The sequence below is a fragment of the Pelophylax lessonae genome, assembly GCF_965119305.1.
Source record: "Pelophylax lessonae genome assembly, chromosome: 3".
Classification (NCBI taxonomy): Eukaryota; Metazoa; Chordata; class Amphibia; order Anura; family Ranidae; genus Pelophylax; species Pelophylax lessonae.
Window position 1 is genome coordinate 264,591,294 of NC_138770.1, and position 24,933 is coordinate 264,616,226.

General features: G+C 48.6%; 1 protein-coding gene across 1 annotated transcript in view; it reads right to left on the reverse strand.

Moving 5' to 3' along the window:
- Window positions 1-3,337: 3,337 nt before the first annotated feature.
- PHC3 (polyhomeotic homolog 3) overlaps window positions 3,338-24,933 on the reverse strand; it is a 179,695-nt gene continuing 158,099 nt past the window's right edge. Inside the window, exon 15 of the mRNA XM_082249149.1 lies at window positions 3,338-3,854. Within this exon, the coding sequence (XP_082105275.1) occupies window positions 3,700-3,854 (155 nt within the window). The 3' untranslated portion in view covers window positions 3,338-3,699. The remainder of the gene's footprint in view (window positions 3,855-24,933) is intronic.

A 24,933-nucleotide genomic window follows, 5' to 3' on the forward strand; every position in this document is an offset into this window, starting at 1 on the left:
TAAGTCAATTTCTGGCATGATTTTAGGCAATCATAGAACTATAAATAATATCTCCATCGACCTTGCAGCAGCACTGTTCTCTTGGTGTCTTCCTTCAGTCTTAATTGAGAAGCTGCTGTGCATTTATTTCCAGTGTAGGGGACCAGACAATCATACCTGCTCTTTCCTTTGCAGGGTGAGTGGTCCTCTCACCGCCCCTTTGTAGTCCTTCCTGTTATGTTGCTGACTTTCCTTCCTGTTATGTTACTGACTTCATCACCTTAGCGTAAAGGAACAGTGGGCGGTGCTTTTGTAATCTACATGCTTCTTTTCACAAAGTTCACAATGCCTTGCCCAGTTCTGCCCAGCTCTGCCCACTTTACTTACTACTGCTTCTGTATTCAGTGGTGTATTTAGGTTTTGTGCTGCCCAAGGCCTGACTATACTTTGGCGCCCCCTAATTTAAATATGACCCACCCCTTCCTTTAAAGGCCACACCCCTTCCTGTTACCCGCCCTGTCATCTGTAAACCACAGACCACAACCACAGTCTATCAGTGCCCTTCAGTGCAGCCTCATCAGTGCCCTTCAGTGCAGCCTCATTAGTTGCCATCAGTGCAGCCTCATTAGTTACCATCAGTTGCCCATCAGTGCAGCCTCATCAGTTGCCCATCAGTGCAGCACATCAGTTGCCCATCAGTGCAGAATATCAGTGCCACCTTATCAGTGCCCATTAGTACAGCCTTATGTCACGGGATTAGTAAGATTACTCTTTTCTTTTAAGATATTTGGATTTGTGTTTGCTGCCACTGATTGAAATCATAGGATTATTTTACTTATTTGTATAATGACTAGGAAGTCCATAGCTATTTTATAAATAAGTGAAATAATCAGTGGCAGCAAACACAAGTCCAAATATCTTACAAGATAGGAGTAATCTTACTAATCCAGTGACATATTGCAATAGTACATATGGGGTGAGCAGGTCCAAAATATTATTGCCATCATATAAAATTAAAAGTCTTAATTGTATATGATGCAATTCAGTATGCTCGCTCAAGGACAAGGATGTTTAAAGAAATTAAATTAAATTATTTACACGATGCATGCCATACCTGGGGGCGGAGGAGGGTAGGCGGAGCATTAGGCTGCAGTGCCAAACTTATTAGCATTGGCGGCTGTTGGGCCAGTTGTATTAAGGGTGGTTGGCGGCCTGCGGTCTGTCCCAATGTCCTCATCCGCCGGTATTATCATACCGGCAGGTAGCAGTGTGACCACTTTATGGGGGTGCCCGATTTGCCTCCTGGACCCTGCCCTCTGGCCCAATTTGCCCTAAGACTGGCACTATACTAAAAGTGTAGCCCTTTTCGTGCGGGAGCTGGGAGGAGACTGCTTTTTTTTTCATGCGGGGTGCAGCTTTTTTGTTGCCCCCCTGCAAAGTGCTGCCCTAGGCCTGGGCCTTTTTGGCCTAGGCCAAGATACAGCACTGTCTGTATTCCTGGGCTTGTTTCCCCAATGACATTTGAGTAAAAATATCTTACTTTCATTGTTTTTTTTAGTAAGTAAGAATCAGATGCTTTAGTTTGGAGGAAAAAGGTTATTTTTTAGGTTGCACAGGAAGAGAATGTTTGCCTTACCTGGCCCTATCCAGCATAATTTGCATATTATGGGCGGTGATAGAGTGCTGAATTAGTCTCACTGACACCACCCATAGACTTGCCCAAACAGCAACTACCTTTGCATAACGGAATGTGTAGTTTCTTATGAAGAAAGGGGAGGTGACATACAGTGTTGATCTATGCCAGCTCTCAGAGCCCGGGGAGGGGGGTAAAGGAAGAAAAAAACACACAGGGATGATCTCACGGGTACAGATCCATTTCTGTTTTTAGCTGAAAGGAGGGTTTATTATATTCAGCATATTATTTTTATAATGAAGGTAATAATGGCATGGCATAGAGATTTTGTGGAAAGTATCCCAGAGTGGGGATTTAATAAATGCCTCTGTTTTATATCAGTATTCCTTCCGGTGTCTTCTCCTAGCAAAGCCACTCCATACACTCTGTATATGCTTTACTTCATTTGGAATAAGTTTGGTATAGTCACCCTTTAACATCTAAAGTCAATAGGAAAAAAAAGGCCATGTATCATTGTAGTTAATATGGAACATGTAGGAATATTCTGTTTTTTTTCTCTCTAAGGTAATACATAAACGGATCTTAGCAAGTAATTCACCCAAATCAAGCCTGGTTTACAATGATCAGGATGCAGATGAATTGTGAAAGGCTTTCCAAAGGAGAGATATTAGTGCTTTAACAGTTTAAAGTGCTCTTTATAACATACAGTATTTTTCTAACTTGTTGGAAAATGTTTGTGTGAACATGCAATGATTGCTGCATATTATATGGAGATAAGAGAACAAGTCTTTCCTCTGCGCACTGCTAACCCCCATCAGTAAAGTCAGAATGGAGATTGTAGTGGATCCAGCAGGCATGGTGATATATCTGAGGATGGACATACATCTCACTGCCTGTTGTTCCTGGTGAAAATAATCTTCTTATAGCTAGAATTTGGCTAAGTTTAATAGTTACTGTTTAAGGTATAAATATTCCCCTCCATAAAACTATACCACGTTTAATGGCTGCTTGTCAAACACAAGCAAATATTTACAATAATCACAAGATATTGTTATCTAAATGTAGATAAATATATTTTTGTTATAGCTTAAAGTGCAAGGGGGTAGTCAACCTGTTATCCCCACAATTGCTGTTGAAATACAAGCTCCAGCATTCATTAACACTTAGAAGGTAGCAGAGCTTACACTTCAACAACAAAAGGAAAGCTAAAGGCTTCTTAAGTGCAATAAAAATACACAAAGCATCTTAGGAATATCTTATAGACATAAGATAACAGCAGCCATACTAAAAAGTGAAACCTCAAATACGGGTGGACATTAAATGGCCCACCACTAGCCTCTTATATTTAAAATGATCTCTCCTCTTCAATAGAGATTTCTTGCACCTCCTTCTCTAAAAGAGTCTTGCCCTTTTCAATGCATCATCCCATCGTTGATTCTCCAATGGAGGGAAAGGTTACCCTCCTCTCACTGCATTCTCTGTAATGTAAAATCTATGAAAGCATCAACAAGTCAAGTGAAATAACGTTGCAATGGGTACTCTGAGTGAAGATTTCTTGTGTAACTTCCTAAGTAATGAGTTCTGGCATGCACCCAAAATAGAAATACCAGTTAAAGGTGAACTGGCCTTTGTACTGTCCAGCTGGAAAGTTTTCGCTTGGTACATATATGGTAGCAGAAAAAAAAAACTTCTGAAACACAAGTGGTATAAAATATAATGCCTATCTGTTTCAGCCATGTGCATTTCAATAGTATTATCTCTGAGAGTTTTCCTCTCTTGTCCTTTGTCTGTTGCTAATAGATTCTAGTCCATTCAAAGTGAAGAAAAAAAAGAAAAAAAATGAAATGTAGTAATGAAATGTACCACCTGCAACACAACAACTTTCCTTATTTCTTATTACCAGTGATACCTTGTCGATGTTACCCATTATATCAAATATTAAAGCTTTTTTAAACATGTCGAGAGGGTCATAAATGTGGCAGGTTTGCAATGATGATATGTACAAAGTTTACAAAACTATGCACAACTTACTTGCAAGCCCTGACATTTTTTCACAGTTCAGGCACAATGTACAGCTGCACTGTATACTACGTATCCTTTAGTGAATTAATGCGAGCACAGATCTTCAGAGCTGGTCCTAGCTTAATATTCATGGTACTCATGAGATGGTCTTCCTTTAGTAACAGAAGTGCCTGTCCATCAATCTCCTGTGTCCTAAATTCATCAGCGATTTCATGGCATCCTAGATGGAAAGAAGATGACAGGAAGACATGCAAATAAATGTCCCAATTTAAATATTTAAAATATACAAAGGCAGGGATTTAGGCCTCATGTACAATGGCATAAAAAAGCTGCATTTACAGACCTACAGTATATTTGTTTTTATGCCTCTAAACACAACTCATAAGTTTAAAAGGCTAAAAATAAATAAATGTGGCTCACGGCCAAAGTTAGAAAAGCTATAAATAATAAGAAAAAAGCTTTTAAAAAATATAAAAATAAAGGAACACTATCATCGCTTAAATGTTACAATTAATATAACAGAATATGTAAAAAGGAAATCAAAGTCGCAAAAATTCAAAACAAACGACAGATTGCAAAAGATAGTAGGACAAACCCCCAAAAAATTATTAAAAAATATTAATAGTAAAAAGGTCAGGTCTAAGTGTATAGGTCCTTTAGAAAATAATCTAGAGTAAGTAACTGGAAACAAAGAGAAGAAAAAGGTATTAAATACCTTCTTCAGCTCTGCGTTTACATAGGGGAGCTCATGTCCATAATGGGGATGGTATTGATACAGCCCCAAATAATCCACAATGGCTCAATAAATATTTAGAAATATTTAGACAGAATAAAGGCTAATAAAGTATCTGGACCAGATGGCATACACCTACAGATCCTAAAAGAATTGAGCTCTGTCATTTCAAAGCCATTGTTTATAATTTTTAAGGAACTGTTTAACAACTGGAATCGTACCACTGGATTGGTGTAAGGCCAATGTGGTGCCTATATTTAAAAAGGGATCAAATTCTTTACCAAGTAACTGTAGATCTGTTAGTTTAACTTCTATAGTCGGTAAGTTTATTAAAAGACCACATAGATGAGTTCTTGCTGGAAAAAAATATTTTAAGCAACAGACAGCATGCATTCGTGAAAGACTGAAGTTGTCAAACAAATCCGATTTCTTTTTATGAGGAGGTAAATACAACCTTAGACAAAGGAGTGGCTGCGGACGTAGTATGCTTGGATTTCGCAAAAGCGTTTGACACAGTTCCCCACACAAGGCTAATGTGGAAGGTAAAGTCTACAGTCATGGAAAAAAAATGATTTTTATCTTACCGTAAATCTTTTTCTCTGAGGTTCGCTGACGGACACAGATCCATGTCTTCTTAGACCCTTGGGGCTTATGCTACTCTCTTCAGGAGTAGGAAACAGTTTTGGATATGCCCCTGATGCAGCCCCAGGGGGTATACCATCACTTCCTGCTATAGGACTTCAGTTTGTAACAAGAAGTGTCAGGAGAATACATAACTCAACCCATTAGAGGGGGGGGGGGGGTGCTGTATCCGTCAGTGAAACTCAGAGAAAAGGATTTTACGGTAAGACAAAAATCCATTTTTCTCTTTTGTTCACTGATGGACACAGCTCCATGTCTTCTTAGACCCTTGGAAAGTCCCAAAACAGTATCAACATGAAGGGTGGGAAAACACAGCAATACATATAATTCCCAACAAGGGCTAAACATATCCAACCAGGTAAAACAGGAGCTCAACCAGGAACAACTGGAGATCGCCACCAGGAAATAATACACCCTCAAGAGGCGGGAGCCTCTGCAACAGCAGCCTGCAAAATTTTGCGGCCGAACGCAGCATCCGAAGCTGGAAGTACATCCACCATATAAAACATTGTGAATGTGTGTACAGACGACCATTTAGCCGCCTTGCACACCTGAACTACTGATGCCAGATGACGAAAGGCCCAGGAGGCACTGAGCGCCCTTGTAGAATGTGCCTTGACAGGGAAAGGAGGAACCTGACCCTTAATAGGGTCAGATGCAGCCTGCCCCTTACGAGGTCCATCTGTAAGAACAAAAGAATCGGATTTTGAATCGACTCAGTCACCACCAGGTACATCCGAATTGCCCGGACTACATCTAGGGAATGTAGAGCAATTTCTTTAGGATGTTTAGGCTTAGGACATAAGGACGACAACACAATATCTTCATTCAAATGAAACCCCAGGACAACCTTGGGAAGGAATGCCTGACAGGATCGTAACACCACTTTGTCCCTGTGAACTACCAAGTAAGGTGACCGATAGGACAACGCAGCCAACACCCTTAGTGCAAAAGTAATGGCGACCAAAAAAAGACACCTTTTGTGACAGAGTGAGCAAAAGGAGTTCACAAATGTTTTCAAAAGGAGGCTTTTGAAGGACCGACAGCACCCAAATTGAGATCCCCGGAGGTACCAGGGAATGCACCGGAGGGGCCAGATGGCAAACTCCCTGCACAAAATTATGAGCCAAGGATTTTGCCGCCAATGGTCCTTGGAAAATTATGGCCAAAGCGGAAATCTGGCCCTTGATGGTGCCCAGAGCCAAACGTTGATCTACACCTAGTTGTAGAAACTCCAACAGGCGAGACACAGAAAAGGAATGGGGAGAAACCCCCCTAGACTCACATCAAGTAATGTATGCCTTCCAAACTCAATGATTAACCTTCCTGGAAGTAGATTTCCTAGCTTTCAACAGCGTAAGAATCACCGACTCCAACAGCCCTCTGTCCTTCAGCACCTGGCTTTCATTAGCCAGCCCGTTAAAGCCAGCGACTATAAAGCAGGATGGAAGATTGGTCCCTGAGGCAGAAGAACTTCCCTGAGGGAAAGTTTCCAAGGGACATCTGCTACCAGCCTTAACAGGCCTGCATACCAAGACCAGCGAGGCCAGTCTGGTGCCACCAGAATGACTGGAATGCCTTCTACCTCGATTCTGCATAGCAGTCTCAACAGTTGTTGTGTTGGTGGAAAAGGGTAAATCAGACGATACTGATCTCAAGGGGCTTCAGAGGATCCTGAGACCTTGACACGAACCTCTGCGCCTTCCTGTTGAGACAGGAGGCTAACAGGTCCACATCGGGGGTCCCCCACCGGAGACACAGCTGATGAAAGACCTCCGGGTGAACAGACCATTCTCCCTGATCCAAAGTCTGCCGACTGAGATAGTAAGCTTGCCAATTCTCTACCCCCGGAATGTGCACAGCAGAGATGGCCGGAACATATAATTCTGCCCACCTCAGGATGCCGGCTACTTCCTGGGCCGCCAGGGCACTCCTTGTGCCCCCTTGATGATTGACATATGCCACTGCCATAGCATTGTCCAATTGTATCCTCACCGGGCATTCCTGCAGATGATCCATCCACTGAGACAGACAAGGCTTGATCGCCTGAATCTCCAGGATGTTGATCGGCAGACTGGATTCCTTTCGAGTCCAAACACCTTGAGCCAAGTATACTCCCAAGACACCTCCCCACCCGGACAGGCTGGCATTTGTGGAAATCACTGTCCAATATAGGGGAAGAAAATACTTTCCCAGGTGAAGCGCCAGGGAGTGGAGCCACCATATCAGAGACCCTCTTGTACCCCGACTTAAAAGTATCAGATCGTCTAGCGATTGCGGATCCTTGTCCCATTTGGAAATAATCTCTCTTTGCAGAGGTCTGGTATGGAACTGAGCAAACGGAACCGCCTCAAAGGTGGAGACCATCAGACCCAGCACTTTCATGCAAGTCCTGAGTGACGACCGATGGTTGGACAACAGGAGCCGAATCGCATCCTGCAACTTCCGCAGTATGGCCTGTGGAAGAAACACCTGGGCTGATGCTGAATCCAGCGTCAGTCCCAAGTAGTCCAGCTTGGTGGATGGAGTCAAAGCTGATTTCTGAAAATTCAGTGTCTATCCGAACTCCTGTAGTTTGCACAGTAATGTCCAAGTCAACTTCTAAATTGATAGCGCTCCTCGCCCTCGGCAAAACGAATAAAACAATGGTGCCGACATATATTAGAATATGAAGGTAAGTGTCCTTGAGATCGATAGAAGCCAAAATATTCCCTTGATGAAGGAAAGCCACTACCATGCGAATATACTCCATCTGAAATTTCTGAACCCGTACAAAGTGGTTCAGAGCCTTGAGGTCCAAGATCAGGTGGACCTTGCCTTCCTTCCTGAGAACGCTAAACAGATTTTAATAAAAACCTTGAAAACGTTCCGATTCTGGAACTGGCACAATGGTTAAATCAGAGCCGCACTGTACCCAACAAAAAATGTTTTTGTTTGTTTTTTTTTTTAGAAAAAAACTCCCTGCACACCGCTCGGAGCACCACAAGGATCAGCGCACCCACTGTATATAGCAGAGGAAGGACTGTATACCCAAAGAGACTCACCACTATGCACCCAGAGCTGGATCCAGAGCGCCAAACAGCCTGCCACACTGCGATTAAAGAGGAAGAGGAAGTGCTGACAATATCACTAGAGGCCCCCGCTGCACGTCACTGCACTGGACTTCGAGAAAATGGCTGCCGCATAGACTACAATGGGAAACCCAAAACATGGCCACCGGACTACACAAACATGGCTGCCGAGGCTGAAAACAACCATCCACGGCAAAATGGCAGCGCCACGGGGGCCTGGGACCCCACTGGACCCCAGGGAAGTAATAGTCCACCAGGGACCCCCCCTCCCCCGCAGTGCAATTACATACAGGCACCCCTAACAGGGAGCCACCAGCGCCACACTCCCACTGCCCTCCGGCCCAGCACCAATGTGACACCCCCATCCCGAAACACCTGTACACTCCAAAGGGAGACTAGGGGAGAGGGCTGGGGGCAGGTGATGTCGACCAATGCAGGGAGAAACCCGCAAGGGAGGGGGAACCACGAGGGGAGGAAGGACACGGGGGGCGACCACCCCATCAATTCCCAGAGAAAAAAAGGGGGGGGACACTACTCACCACACCTTGGCATTAGGCGGGCACCACTCCCGAAAGTCCATTGCACCATCTTGGAATGGGGGTGCTGCGGCCAGAGGTAAGCTGGGACTCTGATCTTGAAAGTTGTCGTGACCAGGGCTATGCAACCTTGTGAGGTGTTTCACTTGCCGGCCGGCCAGCCCCCATCCAGTGGGGCTATGTCACGGCCAACCTAGTGTGGAGCTAATTGTTGGGTCTTGCTCGCAGGCCAGACTGGGAAGACCATAAGGAGCTAGGATATCCAGTGTGTCGCCCAGTCCAGCTGTTGATTGTAGTGCACACAGGAACAGACTGATTGCAGTTCACACAGGAACAGAAAATAAAGAGAAAAGAAAAAAAACTCCATTTAAAAAAGGAAAAAATGCCAGGACCGCAGATCCCAGCAGAGAGCCAGGTCCTTACTCCTGAAGTCCTATAGCAGGAAGTGATGGTATACCTCTTGGGACTGCCTCAGGGGCATAGCCAAAATTGTTTCCTACTCCTGAAGAGAGAGCTGCATAAGCCCCAAGGGTCTAAAAAGACACTGAGCTGTGTCCATCTGTAAACGAAAGAGAAAATGGGATTTTTGACTCACCGTAAAAACCATTTCTCTGATGTTCATTGACGGACACAGCTCCTGATCTTCATAACCATTGGGTTATACTGTCTCCTTAAGGAGTAATACACTAGGCAGTAAAAAAAATCTGGCTACACCTATTGGCAAGCCCAGGGGGTATACTCCCTCTCTCTGCTATAGGTACTCAGTTTTGTTACAAGCAGTGTTAGAAGAATTACAACTCCACAGAGGGGTGGGTGCTGTGTCTGTCAATGAACATCAGAGAAATGGATTTTATGGTAAGTCAAAAATCCCATTTTCTCTTTCGTTCATTGACGGACACAGCTCCTGATCTTCATAACCATTTGGACATCCCAAAGCAGTGTTAAACATGAGGGGTGGGAACAGCAAAAAAATTCCTAAGGTCAAACAGTAGCCAACCAGGCAACAGGAGCTCAACCAAAACAACTGGAGCCCAAATGAAAAAAACAATACACCCTCAAAGAGGATCAAGTTCTCTAAACAGCAGCCTGCAAAACCTTGCAGTCAAAAAGAAGCATCCGCAGATGCTAACACATCCACTTTATAGAACTTTGTGAAAGTGTGCATCGACAACCAGGTGGCCGCCTTGCAAACCTGCGTCACTGATGCCTGATGGCGGAAGGCCCAGAAGGCACTAAGTGCCCGAGGAGAGTGCGCCTTGACAGGGAAAAGAGGAACTTGACCCCTGATGGAATAAGCCTGAATAGCCGTCTGTCTGATCCATCATCGCGGAGGAAGCAGACAACCCTTTCCGAGGCTCATCTGTGAGCACAAATAGTGATTTTGACTTCCTAAAAGACTCCGTAGCTGCCAGGTACACCCTAATTGCCTGGACCACATCCAAGGCATGCAAGGCAATTTCCTTCTGGTGTTTCAGCCTGGGACACAGGGAAGGCAACACAATGTCTTTGTTTAAATGAAAATCAGAGACAACCTTTTGAAAGCACAACTGACAGGGGCGAACAACCACCTTATCTCTGTGAATTACCAAGTAAATGAAAGGACAGTATATCGCTGCCAGTTCTGACACCCTGCGTGCAGAGGTGATAGCCACCAAAAAAGCCACCTTCTGCGACAGCGTAAGCAAGGGAATCTTCTGAACACTCTCAAAGGGAGGTTCCCGGAGGACCGAAAGCACCAAATTGAGGTGCCAAGGCGGCAAAGGAGACCACATTGGGAAACCAAATAATAAACACCCTGAAGAAAGGTACACACCAGGTGGTGTGTGGCCAAGGATCATTGGAAGAAAACCGCCAAATCTGACACCTGGCCCTTAATGGTACTCAAGGCCAATTTCTGTTCAAGGAAGGTCAAGATCCGAGCCACTAAAAAAGAGTGAGGGTGAACCTCAAGAGGCTCACACCACGCAATGTATGTCTTCCACGTATGATGATAGATCTTCCTAGAAGTAGATTTCCCAGCTTTTAACAGCGTTGGAATCACTGACTTAGATAAACCTTTATCCATCAGCACGTGGCGTTCAACAGCCAAGCTGTCAAAGCATGATGGAAGACTGGTCCTTGGGACAGCAGATCCTCCCTGAGCAGAACCTTCCAAGGAACATCGGCCACCGGCCGCACCAGATCGGCATACAAAGCCCGGCAAGGCCAGTCCGGAGCCACTAAGATGACCGGAATGCCTTCTGCCTCAATCCTGCATAGAAGTCTTTGTGGAAGCTTGAGGGGAGGGAAGGTGTAAATCAGACAATGCTCACCCCACGGGCCACCAGCACGTCCTTGGCGTCCGCCAGAGGATCCTGTGACCAAGCCAAAAACCTTTACACCTTTCTGTGGACCCGAGATGCCAACAGATCCACCCCGGGAATGGTACAAACCATTCTGCCCACCTTAGAATGCCGACTACCTCCAGAGCCGCCAGGACACTTTTTGTGCCCCCCTTGGTAAATGACATAAGCCACGTCCATGGCATTGTCCATTTGATCGCTCGGAGTTCCAAGACACCGATTGGTAGTCTGGACTCTTCCAGTGTCCAGATCCCCTGAGCAGAGAGACTGCGGAGTCTTGTCCCATTTGGCCAGAATCTCCCTTTTCAGGGAGCTTGTATGGAACTATGCAAACGGAACCGCCTGGTAGGTAGACACTTTCAGGCCCAGCACCCGAATGCATGTTCGGAGGGATGACCATCTGCTGGACAGAAGAGGATGACTTGCAGCCTGCAATTTCTGGAGTTTTTCCAGAGGAAGGAGCACTTTGGATAAAGCCAAGTCCAGAGTCAGACCCAGATAGTCCAGCTTTGTGGTCGGAACCAGAGCAGACTTCTGAAAATTCAGAATCCAGCCGAACTCCTCAGAGTTCGACTAGTGATTTCCAGGTTTTCCAAAGCAGTAGGGGACTCCTCTCGCAGAAGGAGGTGGTCCAAGTAGCCCAGTACTGATTGGCATAACAATGCTAGCACCAGGGCTAACACTTTTGTGAAGACACGAGGAGCAGAGGCGAGACCAAAGGGTAACACCACAAATTGATAATGCTCATTTCTCACGGCAAGCACTGGTGACCAGTACAAATTGGAATGTGAAGATAAGCATCGTTGATGTCGATAGAGGCAAGAAAATCCCCCTGATGAAGGGATGCCACCACCGTGCAAATGGACTCTATCCTGAACTTCTGCACCCGCACAAAGCAGTTCAGCGCCTTGAGGTCCAGGATTGGACACACCTTGCATTCCTTCCTGGGAACTGTAAACAGGTTTGAGTAAAAACCCTGAAAACTTCCTGAAGCCAGAACTGGGACAATCACCCCTTGAGCAGCAGGTTTTGTACTGCCCCAAACAGACCCTGTAAACGGTCCAGGAACAGGCGCAAGTTGGAAGGAAAGAACCTTGCCGGGGGACAAGTGTGAAACTCGATCTTGTAGCCGGACCGAATGACTTTGTGGATCCACTTGTCTTGTACCAGGGAATTCCATGGGCCCGGACACCAACAAAGACGTCCCCCCACCCCCGATATGGGTGAGAGCGCACCTTCATGCTGAAGGAGCCTTGTCCGCGGGTCTGGAGAATGGCATGTCAGTATCAGAACTGGGTCACAGAGCATTTGAAGAAGGTGGTCTGGTCTGTTGACTCATTGTTTTTTTTACATCATTTACTTACTTGCAATACTTACTTGGGGAACAGATAGCACCAGTATACACTATGGGAAGATGGCAAGCCAGCAGAGGCAGTGTGATGCTTTGGGCAATGTTCTGCTGGGAATCATTTGGTCCTGCTATTCATGTGGATGTTACTTTATACATACCACCTAACTCAACATTGTTGCTAACCAAGTATATCCCTTCATGGAAATGGCATACCCTAATGACAATTACCTCTTGCAGCAGGATAATGCACCCTGCCACACTGCAAAAATGGTTTGAAGAACACTAAAAAACTAGTTTGAAGTTTTGACTTGGCCTCTAAATTCTCCAGATCTCAATCCAATCAAGCATCTTAGGGACATGCTGGAAAAACAAGTCTGATTCATGGAGGACCCACCTTGCAAAGGATCTGCTACTGACAGATTGGTGCCAGATACCAAGTCATTGCAGAATGGTGGAGATTTACTAATGTGTGGTGTAAACCCTTAGTCTAGGTTCTCATCTCATTCTTTTAAATGGGCTGCAGTACCTGTGGGAAACGCAGGGAAAAAGTGCTGCGGCGCCATGCAGTTTTGCACAGTCTGAAACTCACTGCATCTTCTAATGTGTGGGGGTGCCGTTAGGTGACCGACAGGAGTCAGACGTTTGTAGAACAGGTAGTACACGGTAAGTATTGATGGAAGGGGGGTGAGCTAGGCATATTCCCCCCCACTGGAATGCCAACTCAGTTACAATGAAGCAGTAGACGTTACAACATTGTTTGCTTCGACAGCTTTGATCAAAGCGGTGAATCTATCACAGTAACGCAGCGGCTATTTCATCGAAAACTCAATGTTGGTTGACACAAGTTCATTCCCGGTCACAACACAGTCCTCAGGTGGGTAAAACATTTCAGAACAACCAGAAACATTATGAACAAGAAACCACCAGTTTCTCAAATGGCATGTCTTGACCTCTGTTTTTGGAAAAATAAATCCATTTTGAGTTGAAAATCTACAGAGTACTGTTTTTTCAAAACTGTCCAACTCACGACGGTCACCCTGTATGAGGTCCCATTGTTTTATAATTAATATATTTCATTTATATGGGTTATACTATTAGCCTTTATCCTCTCCTTCCTCATGGACTGTACTTCACATTACTGAAGAGGTACCAACTTTGCGTGGAGGAAGGAGGGCATGATTCCTTTGAAACATGTCGGAAGAGAAGCTGGATGAATAAGTGTGACGTCACAATCAGCTGCTCAAATTTTCCTAGGCAGACTTGGCAGCAGTACGGCAAAAAAGCTCTGTCAGCAGCTGGGGCATAAACAGAAAGCATTAAGCTAACTATGCATTATACAATTTTTCTTTCGTTTTATCAAAACCATATAATATGAAGTCAAACCTAAAGACTTTCAGTTTGTAGGCATTCAGGCAGGCCCTTGCACTACATATTTGAAGGGAAATCTAAAGAAAATTGTATTACGTGTAACCAGCTTTAGTGTTCCTTCAAAGCTTAATGCTTTGTATACAATCCTTTTTTTAATTGCTAATCATACGTGGATGATATCAGAGGTAGAGAGCCATCAATAAAGCTGGTGTAGTACCCTACAGGTAGGTGCTAGGTAAATGTATAGTGGGCCTTGTCTGCCTAACAGCAGGGCTGTGATTTATTTAGCTAGGGTGTCAGGGCTTCTAGATGATCCTGCTGAGGGGAAAAATATCCCCACTGGCTCCTGTGAGAGGATTCTCATAGGGCAGTGTGGGAAGCCCAATCAGGGGACACATCCCAGCTTGTAACCACCCCAGAAGGCAGATTATGCTGCAAAGGATTCTGAGAGTGGGTATAAGTTTGGGGGGAAGAGCGTGGCAGTGTCTTTGGTGGGAGCAGAGTCCCAGGAAGGAGAGTGCGGCTGTCTCTCCTCCGGTCTGAGGAAGTTGGATGTCTCAGGGTGTCGCCTGAGTGTCCAGAGAGTGCTGAGTTGAGCTGAGGGGATCCGGTGTGCCGAGAGCCTGTGGAGAGAGAGAGAGAGGGGTCCAGTCCCAGGAAAGCCTACACAGGTCGTGAGTACTGAGGATTGCCCCTGGGGGTCTGCCTGAAGTTAGAGGGGACCACTCCGGAAGAGGTACTAGGATCCAGTGTCAGCTAGCGGAAAGGGGGTACCTAGGTTGAGGACCCTGAAGCTACAGAGGGGGTACATAGTCAGTGGACCCTGAAGAGTTCAAGGTTAAAGGGGGCACCTGCAGTCTGGGCCCTGAATTGCACAGAGCGTGCCAGTTACAGTGACACCTATACAGAGTTCTACAATATACTACCTCAAGCTGTGCCAGGCGGGGGAAAGTATTCAGTGACTTTCATAGTACAACAGTGTCAGGAGTTCTACAGTTCTCAGTCTTTGATCTTCTGGACTATAAGTCGAGGATTCAGCACTTCTTCTGTTCTACAGAGTGTTCTCAGTGTCAGTGAGCGTTGGCTGGCGATGGCTGGCGTCAAAACAACGCCAACGGGCATTTCAGGAGTAAAAGTCCCAATTGTAATTAGTTTAAGCCTCAAGGAGTATCCCACTTATTCCCTTCTCCCATCCCCTTTAAATCAAATAAAAACCACAAACAAAGATGCTGGAGTTGTCGCTGCTTCAGTTATCACACCCAGGGTCACAGCTCACATGGGCTGGAGAAACTACCGGTACTAATGGCAGACCCACATCAGGCCACAGACCTGAAAACCTTGCTACACTAGGTATTTCACCATATTTCACCAAATCAGTGTAATAATTTAAAGAATCCTACACCAAGCTGCGCATTAAATTAGAGCTGATACATGTGTAAAACAAAATCTGATACCGATATATCATAACCAAGCAAAATATAGATAAATGCAAAATTTGCATGTAAGCAAAATCAAAATAGTGAAAAAAAAAAGTAAAACACACTGTGAATATATACATAAAGTCCCACAATGTGCTCAGAGTGATCTCACTGCCTAACAATGAGCAGAGAATCGCTATGAAAGTGTACTCACCACAGTGTATTCCAAGTGTTCCTGCTAATAGCATGTAATCCTGGATGTGATCCTTTCAATCATTAAAATCCCATATAGGCTCTCCAGGTGTGGTTCCCATGAATCAAACTCCAGTCACCTTGTTAAATCACCACCAACGTGCACGACAACTTCCATTAGATGGTTCCTTACTAGAAATAGTAGCCTCCCATTCACATGGCGTGGGCAAAAGCGTTTTGGGATAGTCGTATCAGTAATCCTCTCAGGGTTTAAAATACACTCAGAGGGTCCTCTTGCACACGATTCCCAAAGGTTTTATGGAAAAGAGAAAATTCTCTACTCGTGTGATACCATTTTAAATTAAGATATTTTATTAAAATAATCCTTCTCCCATTACACTTACACTAATAAAAAATAAACAGCACATTGGTGTAGCCACAATAGCGCTGATCCACTCCAGACTGGAGGAAAGCCAAGATTCTCGACACCGAGTAAGAACGAGGGGAGAACCCCCTGGACTCACACCAGGTGAAATAGGCTTTCCAGTTACGGTAATAGATCTTACCAGAGGAAGATTTCCTAGCCTTGACCAGGGTAGGGATAACCTCAGAAGATAGACCCTTGTCCTTCAAGACCTGGGTCTCAACAGTCAGGCCGTTAAAGCCAGCGACCGTAAAGCAGGATGCAAGATCGGACCTTGAGACAGGAGATCTTCCCGCAGAGGCAGACGCCACGGAGGCGCCACTGCCAGGTGAACAACGTTGGCGTACCAAGACCGGCGAGGCCAGTCCGGCGCCACCAGAATCACCATGTGCGGTTCCGAGACCAATCTGCGAAGGAACCGGGATAGTAACTGAATCGGAGGAAAGGCGTACATCAGACGATACTGATGCCAAGGGGCCACCAACGCATCCGAGGCGTCCGCCAACGGATCGCGCGTTCTTGCCACGAACCTTTCCACCTTTCGATTTAGCTGGGATGCGAACAGATCCACGTCTGGGGATCCCCACTTCGCACACAGCATCCGAAAGACCTCCGGGTGTAGGGACCATTCCCCCTGGTCCAGGGTCTGGCGGCTCAGATAGTCAGCCTGACAATTTTCCACACCCGGAATGTGAACTGCCGAGATCGCCGGGACATGAGTCTCGGCCCAAGACAGGATGTCGGTCACCTCCCGGGCTGCTCGAGCACTCCTGGTGCCCCCCTGGTGGTTGATGTAAGCCACCACGGTAGCATTGTCCGTCTGTACGCGAACAGGCAGGCCCTGGAGATGGTCCGACCACTGGAAGAGACAGAGTTTTATCGCTCGTAGTTCCAGCACATTTATCGGGAGGGAGGATTCCTCCTCCGACCAAGTGCCCTGGGCAGATAGGGTGCCCAGGACTCCACCCTAGCCCGACAGGCTGGCATCCGTGGTAACCACTGTCCACACCAACGGGCGGAAGGACTTGCCTTCCGCCACCGACGGGGACTGGATCCACCACAGAAGAGCCAATCTGGTCCGGCGACTCAAGGAGACCTCCAGATCCAAGGACTGAGGAAGTCTGTCCCACCTGGCCAGGATCTCCGTCTGGAGAACCCGTGTGTGGAACTGGGCAAAGGGAATTGCCTCAAAGGCCGACACCATCAAACCCAGGCCCCGCATGCAGGCCCTGAGTGACGAGGACGGATTGTCCCTGAGGGATCGGATTTCGTCCCGCAAAGTCCGGAGCTTGTCCTCCGGCAAGAATACCTTTGCCTGAGCAGAGTCCAGAACCATTCCCAGATAGGGAAGGCGAAGCGACGGAGACAACGCTGATTTTTGAACGTTGATGATCCACCGAACTCCTGGAGCGTCTGTACCGTGATGGACAGATCGCGCACAAGGTCCTGACTGGCACGCGATCTCAGAAGCAGATCGTCCAGGTACCCCAGGACCGCAATGCCCTGGGCCCGCAGCAGGCCCAGAACCGGTGCCAACACCTTGATAAATACCCTGGGTGCCGAAGCGAGACCGAACGGTAACGCCACAAACTGGTAGTGGTCCTCCGCGATAGCGAACCGAAGGTACCGCTGATCACCCTCGAAAATGAGGATGTGCAGGTACGCATCCTTCAGATCTATCAAAGCCAGGAATTCTCCTGGACTCAAGGAGGCCACAACCGAACGGAGAGACTCCATTCAAAACTTCCGAACACGCACGAATCGGTTCAGCGCTTTTAGGTCCAGAATAGGACGCACTTTGCCCTCCTTCCTGGGCACAGTGAACAGATTTGAATAAAACCCCCGAAACCTGTCCAGATGAGGCACCGGGACAATCACCACCTGAGCAAGCATGTCCTGCACCGCTTGATGCAAGTCCTGCAAACGCCCCGGAAGCAGCTGGAGATTGGAGGGAAAGAATCTGTCCGCCGGCCTGGAAAGGAATTCAATCTTGTAACCTGATTGAACGATTTCCTGGACCCACCTGTCCGAAATCCGGAGCAGCCAAGGTTGGAGGAAACCGCGCAAACGTCCCCCCACCCCAGAAATGGGTGAGGGCGCCCCTTCAGGCAGAGGCGGATTGTCCCGCCGAACCGGCATTGCCGGTCTTCTGCTTACCCGCCCAGGGTTTCTTCTGGTTGCCCTGGGCCTTGAAGGGCTTGCCCTTGGAGTGGTTCCGAAAGGCACGAAAGGACCCCTAAATAGATCTAGGCGCAGAACCCCGCTTGCCACGGAAGGACTTGTTCTTCGGGTTCTGGGGTAGCATAGTGCTCTTACCCACCGTTACGCCCTTCACCAGGGTATCCAAAGCCTCGCCAAAAAGGCAAGAGCCAGCATAGGGAAAATCAGCAACAGTTTTCCGCGAGGACTGGTCGGCCGACCAGCTCTTCAGCCATATCAGTCGCCGGTTAAGTACCGCGACACTCGAGAGGCGAGCCACCAAGGGGGCCTCATTCAGGGCTGCATCACACAGATACAGGACTCCTTGATGGATCTGGTCCACCATTTCCAGTCGTGCAGGCGGCACGTCATCGGACACTAGGTTGCTTCTAAGCACCTTAATCCAATCAGCCACCGCCTGAGCCACCATAACGGACGCGAAAACCGGTTTGAGCAACGAACCCGCCACCGTATAGGAATGGCGGGCTAGAGACTCCAACCGCCGGTCCGTGGGATCCCGAAAAACCGGGGTATCCTCAGTAGGAACCAAGGTAGCCTTGTTCAGCACGGCCACAGTGTGATCTACCTGTGGAGGCACACACCATCGTGATTCCGTAGCCGGCGCAAAAGGATAAAGCAATTTGAACCGACTAGGTACCAGGAATGGACGTTTCAACGTGCGCCACATTTCATTAACAGTGTAATGGAATTCCGCTGGGCAGGGAAAAACCTGCGTGGACTTGCGGGTCCTGTGCGTCCCAAATGAGGACACAACGCCCGGAGGACAGGGCTCATCCTCTAAATGTAAGGTTTCCTTAACAGAAACAATCAACTCATCCATATTCGCCCGTTCTTCGGGTGACCCTGGGGAGGATGTATCAACACCCTCCACTTCAGCCTCCCCCTCAGACCCCGGGGGGTCTAAGGATGAGCGGGACCCTGAAAAGGGCACGCTTGCAGCAGCAGCAGCAGCCATATCCCCATCTGAATCAGAAGAGAGAGACAGCCTTGGCCGTTTTCTCGCAGCCCGTTCAGACATCAGCATTTCCATATTTGCCACTAAAGTCGCAACCACAGCAGCCAGATCAGGTCGCAGCAGGGCCACAGGAGAACTGGGGCCCCCCACTAAAGCTGGAGGAAACTTGCTTTCCTGAGAATCCATGGCTCAAGATAATAAAAAACTACAGTGCAAAAAAGTAATGTACTGTCCCCTTAAATAGCGCTGCGGAGTGCGCAGCCCACCGCTACTGTCACAGCTATGAAAACCCCCAAAAGGAGAAAGAAAACTGAGCCAGAAGCAGTATACAGAAGAAGACTGAGAGAGATACACTGCAGAGCCCGCAGATCGTTGCTACCTGTGCCTGTGCTGTCTGAGAGGAGGAGGAAATGCTGCTGGAGGGGGCTGGCTATAAGCCAGACCCCAGGGAAAATGGCTGCCCCATAGGGATGCATAGGAGGCTACACCAAGATGGCCGCGGACATGCGGCCGAACCGATCGTTCCACTGCCCACAAAATGGCGGCGGATGGCGCCAAAATGAGCTGTAAGCTCGCCCCAGAGGGGCTATACACGTGTGCATATTAAAAAACATGGCGGGGGGGCGTGGCCGACGAGTGATGTGAGCGGACGTGTCCCACAGTAGCTCCGCTGGTATCCTGCTATTCTCCTGCTGATCTCAGCCATCCTGTGCCCGATTCACCTGCAACTTTCAGGATCACCTCTCCACATCCTCTGCTTGCCGGCCGTGCCACTATTTCCATCCGGACGGATGTCCTCCCGCGGCACGAAGTCCCGCTCGGCGGCGGACCCTGGCGGCCAAGATGGCGGCGCCGCGACCCGCTCGGCAAAGGAGAAGCAGAAGGAGGCTGCACAGCGCCTGTTCGCAAAGCCTCCAGGTAAAGACCTCGCTCCCCCTCTCTGTCAGGCTGATGTGGGGGATGTGGATATGACCTCGGGGGACTTGGGAGATGCTGGCCCTCTCCTGTCGCTGGACTCTGGGCCTTTGGCCCCCCCTGAGGCGGGAGCGGCGCTGCAGTTGGGGCCTACCTCCCCTTCCATGACCCTTGACTCGGAGCCCACCCTGCGGGATATCCTTTCAGCGGTCACCACTGGCAACGCTAACATCGCTAGATTGGCTGGTGAAGTTCAGGGCATGAAACTAGAACTGTCCCTAGTACGCCAGGACATGCAGAAGCTGCGGGATCGCACAGCTGCATTGGAGGGCCGGGTTAGTACTATAGAAGATGAGTGGCAACCATTACAGCGGGATGTTCAGTTTCTCCACTCTATTACTACAGCTAATGCGGCCAGATTGGAGGACATGGAAAACCGCTTGCGTAGGAATAATGTGAGGGCAGTGGGAATCCCTGAAAAGGCGGAGGGGAAACACCCTGTGGATTTTATTGAAGCATGGCTGCTGACAACCTTTGGCAAGGATTCCTTCTCCCCCATGTTTGCTGTGGAGCGGGCCCACAGGATCCCTGCTAGACCTCCTCCGCCGGGAGCCCCCCCCAGACCCTTTCTATTCAAGCTGCTCAATTACAAGGACCGCGATGTCATCCTGAATAAAGCAAGAACCACTGCTGATCTCTCTATAGATAATGCCTCTGTACCCTGATTTTTCTGCTGAAGTGCAACGCAGGAGAGCTAAATTTCTGGATGTTAAGAAGAGGCTGCGTAGGCTGAATGTGCCGTATTTTATGCTTTATCCTGCCAAATTGAAGGTGGTGGCGAATGGATCGACACAATTCTTTGACAACCCCCAGGCCGCTGTGAACTGGCTGGATAGGGAGGAACGTCATCTAGCCCGGCAGGCACCCCCCTGAGTTTGGGGACGCTGTTATCCTTTACTGGCTTTGAGTTTCAGTCTATGATGCGGAGCACTGACTGTCCATTTCCAAGTTTTCCCCCTTTTTTTTTTTTTCTACGGTTGGTGTTTTTTACCCCCCAATAAGGGGTATTACATTTGGGATCACCGCTCGGCTGAGCGAGACTGTCGTGTTTCCCCCCAGATTGATTGTATGCGGTTCCTTTGCATACTGTGCCCCTATCCTGTTGTCCTGCGGGGACATGCTGACTCCGTGGAACGGAGAATGGTTTACTACTGGGCCCTGTTGGCCCCCTTGACTTTGTTTTTTGCACTGCTGCTTTTCCCCCCTTCCCTACCTCATGTTCTTTTTCAGGTGAGACCTCTCAGGCCTAGGACTCTTCCGGCTGCAGATGGCTGGCGTGGACTGCATTTCCCTCTCTACTTACCTACGCACTCAGTGCGCATGCTCCCGGAGACTCTGTTCAGGCGAACTATGGCTGGCGGTGGGGAGTGGTATGTCGGGTGGTCTGGGGGAATTCTGCTGTTACATTTATATTGTGTTTTTGTTAACTCATGGAGCTCTCACAGCTTAATGCATTAATCTTGTCCTGGAATGTTCGGGGCCTGGCGGATGGGGTTAAGCGTAAAGCGGTATTTGCATATCTTAGGAAGCTTAAGCCCACTATTGTCTGTTTACAGGAGACCCACCTGGTGCGCACTTCCACGCATTTGCTACGCTCTCGGGCATATCCTGTTCAATACCATTCTGTTCACTCCTCGTATTCGCGGGGGGTGAGCATGTTGGTGTCCAGGGAGGTGGCTTTTGTGTGCCTGCGCAGCAGGGTGGACGATCTGGGGAGATATGTTTTTTTATTATGCAAAATTAATGGTTTTCTGTGTATTTTGGCTGCTGTCTATGTCCCTCCACCCTTCTCCCACGAGGTTCTCCGTCTATTGGCACAATTTATGGCACCCCACCCCGATACCCCAGTATTGGCCGTGGGGGATTACAATAATTATCTTGACCCGGCACTTGACAAATTCCACCCCTCCTATCACGGGCCCGCCCCTATTTCACGCCCTACGGCGTTTGCTAAGTTTTTGACGGAATTGGGCCTCAGAGATGTTTGGAGGGACAGGCAGGCCTCCACTAAATGTTATTCCTGCTATTCAGCCACTCATGGAGGACTGTCACGCATTGATTTGGCCCTGGGGAATGACTCTATGAGGCCCCGGGTGACTGATTCGGCGTACGAGCCTCGCCTGGTGTCCGATCATTCTCCGCTTTGGGTTAGGTTTTCGGTTCCGGGCTCGGGGACTCGTGGGCTGTGGCGGGTGAACCCGTTCTGGCTGACGTTGTTCCCTGAGCCGGATCCGATTGCACCGGCCTTGGAAGAATTCCTGGCTGTTAATAGGGGTTCTGCCTCCCCTGCGGTGGTGTGGGATGCCCTTAAGGCCTTTTTGCGTGGTCAAATTATCAAAGGGATTACTATGGTTAAACGTAATTCTGCGCAGTGGGAGGAAACGGTTTGTGATGACATGAAGCGTAGGGAGGAGGCCATGATAGCCTCGCCCTCTCCCTCTGCGCAGAAGGCCTGGCTGGAGACGCAGGCTTTGTATAACTCAGTGGTATTTTCAGCGGCTGAGAAGAAACGATATTTCCTGCAACAAACGTACTTTGAGGAGGGCGAGAACACTGGGCACATGCTGGCTATGGTAGCCAGGTCTCAACAGGATCCTGGCTCTGTGACGGAGATTGTCTCTCCCTCCGGGGAGGTGGTCTCCTCCACTCCTCAGGTGCTTGAGGGCTTTAGGCAGTTTTATGCTGATCTGTATCAGCCCCGGTGCGGGGGCCCGGCCCTGTCCTCCTTTTTGGACGGGTGCTCCCTGCCTCAGCTTCGGCAGCAGGATAGTCTGTCCCTTAGTGCTCCGATTACAATGTCTGAACTGACGGATGCGTTGGGGCAGGCACCTAATAATAAGGCACCGGGAGCGGATGGCCTTCCAGTTGAGGTCTACTCTAGGTATGGGCGAGTCCTTCTGCCGGCTCTCCTCTCCACTATGCAGGATATTATGCGGACGGGGGTCCTGCTGGATTCCATGAGTGAAGCCATTATTATTGTCTTGCCCAAGCCAGGGAAGGACCCTAGATACCCCGACTCATACCGACCGATCTCCCTGTTGACCACTGATATAAAACTTTTCGCACGTATTCTTGCTAACCGGCTTTCGAAGGTCATTACCTCCATCATTCACCCAGACCAGTCTGGATTTATTCCGGGCAGGTCCACAGCGATTAATATACGGCGGCTTTATCTCAATTTACAAATTCCAGTTGATAACCCGGGTAATAGAGCCATATTGTCCTTGGACGCGGCCAAGGCATTTGATAGCGTCGAGTGGCCTTATCTGTGGGAGGTCCTCTCTCGCTTTGGCCTGGGCGATGACTTCATTGGTTGGGTTAAGGCGTTATATTCGGCACCTAGGGCGCGAGTCAGGGTGAATGGGGAACTATCTTCCCCGTTCCCCCTCTACAGGGGTACTAGGCAGGGGTGCCCTCTGTCCCCCCTGCTCTTTGCACTGGCGATAGAGCCGTTGGCGGCCCTCATTAGGTGTTCCCCGGCTGTGGTGGGTTTCAGGAGGGGTGACCTGGAGGAGAAGGTGTCCCTATATGCGGACGATACCCTTCTGTATTTGGGTGACACTGAGGGTTCCCTTAATTCGCTTATGGTTCTTATAGCACAATTTGGCTCATTTTCAGGTTTTTCTATTAATTGGGATAAGTCCATACTAATGCCTCTTGACCCCATACCCAATCCCTCTCTACCGGCCCTGGGTCGCCTTCGTGTAGCAGACACTTTTAGGTATTTGGGGGTGATGGTCTCCCCGGATCCGGCTCAGTACCTGCGTTTGAACCTGCTGCCTCTTTTAGACAAGCAACGTACTAAGGGTAAGAGTTGGAGTAAGCTGCCACTTTCGGTGGTTGGCAGAGTGAACTTAATTAAAATGATTTGGGCCCCCCAGCTATTGTATATCTTTCATAACTCTCCAATGTGGATCCCAGTGTCCTGGTTTAAGCGGGTGGAGTCCCAGTTTCGTGACCTTGTCTGGCGGAGGCAGCAGCCCCGTATTAAATTGTCTACCCTTCAGTACCCCAAAGATAAGGGTGGATTGGCAGTACCCCATCCGCGGATGTACTTTCTTGCAGCTCAGATGCAGCACTTGGCGGGGTGGGGGGATCAGTCCTCGACGGACCCACAGTCCCTGCTTCTGACTAATTCCAGGCTACCTCTCTCAGCGGCGTCCCTTTTGGAGATGGATCTTCCCTCATTGCCGTTCCGTGCTCCCACGGCGACCCTGTTGCGTCGCCTGTGGCGGGAACTGCGTGTGTTGTCACACTCGGATGGATTTTTTGATTTTACGCCGCTTTGGGACAACCCGGCCTTTCCAGAGGTCGCTAGGTTGCAAGACTCTCTGGGGTGGCGGGACAGGGGTATAAGGTACTTTGCCCAACTGTTTGAGGGCTCTGTGCTTAAGCCTTTTGACCGCCTTCAGTCTGAATTTAATCTCCCTCGCCAACACTTCTATCGCTACCTCCAACTGCGCCATGCCCTTCAGACCCAGCAGCGACTGTCCCCCATACGACAGGCGGACCAGACGATTGTGAACTCAGTGATTAGGGCTCAAGATAAACGGGGACTGATCTCCCTTAGGTACCAATGGCTTCTCTCGTGTATACAGGACCCGGCCTCCTTGCGGTGTAGAGCGGCATGGGAAATGGATCTGGGGGATATTGGCGGAGATCAGTGGGATCAGGCCTTAGAGGCCCTTCCCTCGGTGTCTCTGTCGGCTTCCCACAAGCTTTCCCAGCTCTTTATACTCCATAGGACGTATCGTACCCCAGTCCTCCTGCATAAGTGGGGTAGGCGGGATACGCCTCTTTGCCCTAAATGTGATTCCCACAGGGGAGATTTCATACATCTGCTGTGGCGCTGCCCGAAGTTGGTTAGGTATTGGACTCAGGTCACACAATGCATTTCACAAGTGGCCCATGCACCTATACCGGTTGACCCTCTGGTGTGTCTGTTGGGCATACTAGACCCGGAGCCGTTTACCCCTGGTGCATATATAATGGTGCATAGGCTATTATACTTGGCCAGGAAACTGATTGCTAACTATTGGATGAGTCCAACGATTCCTACATTGGCACAGTGG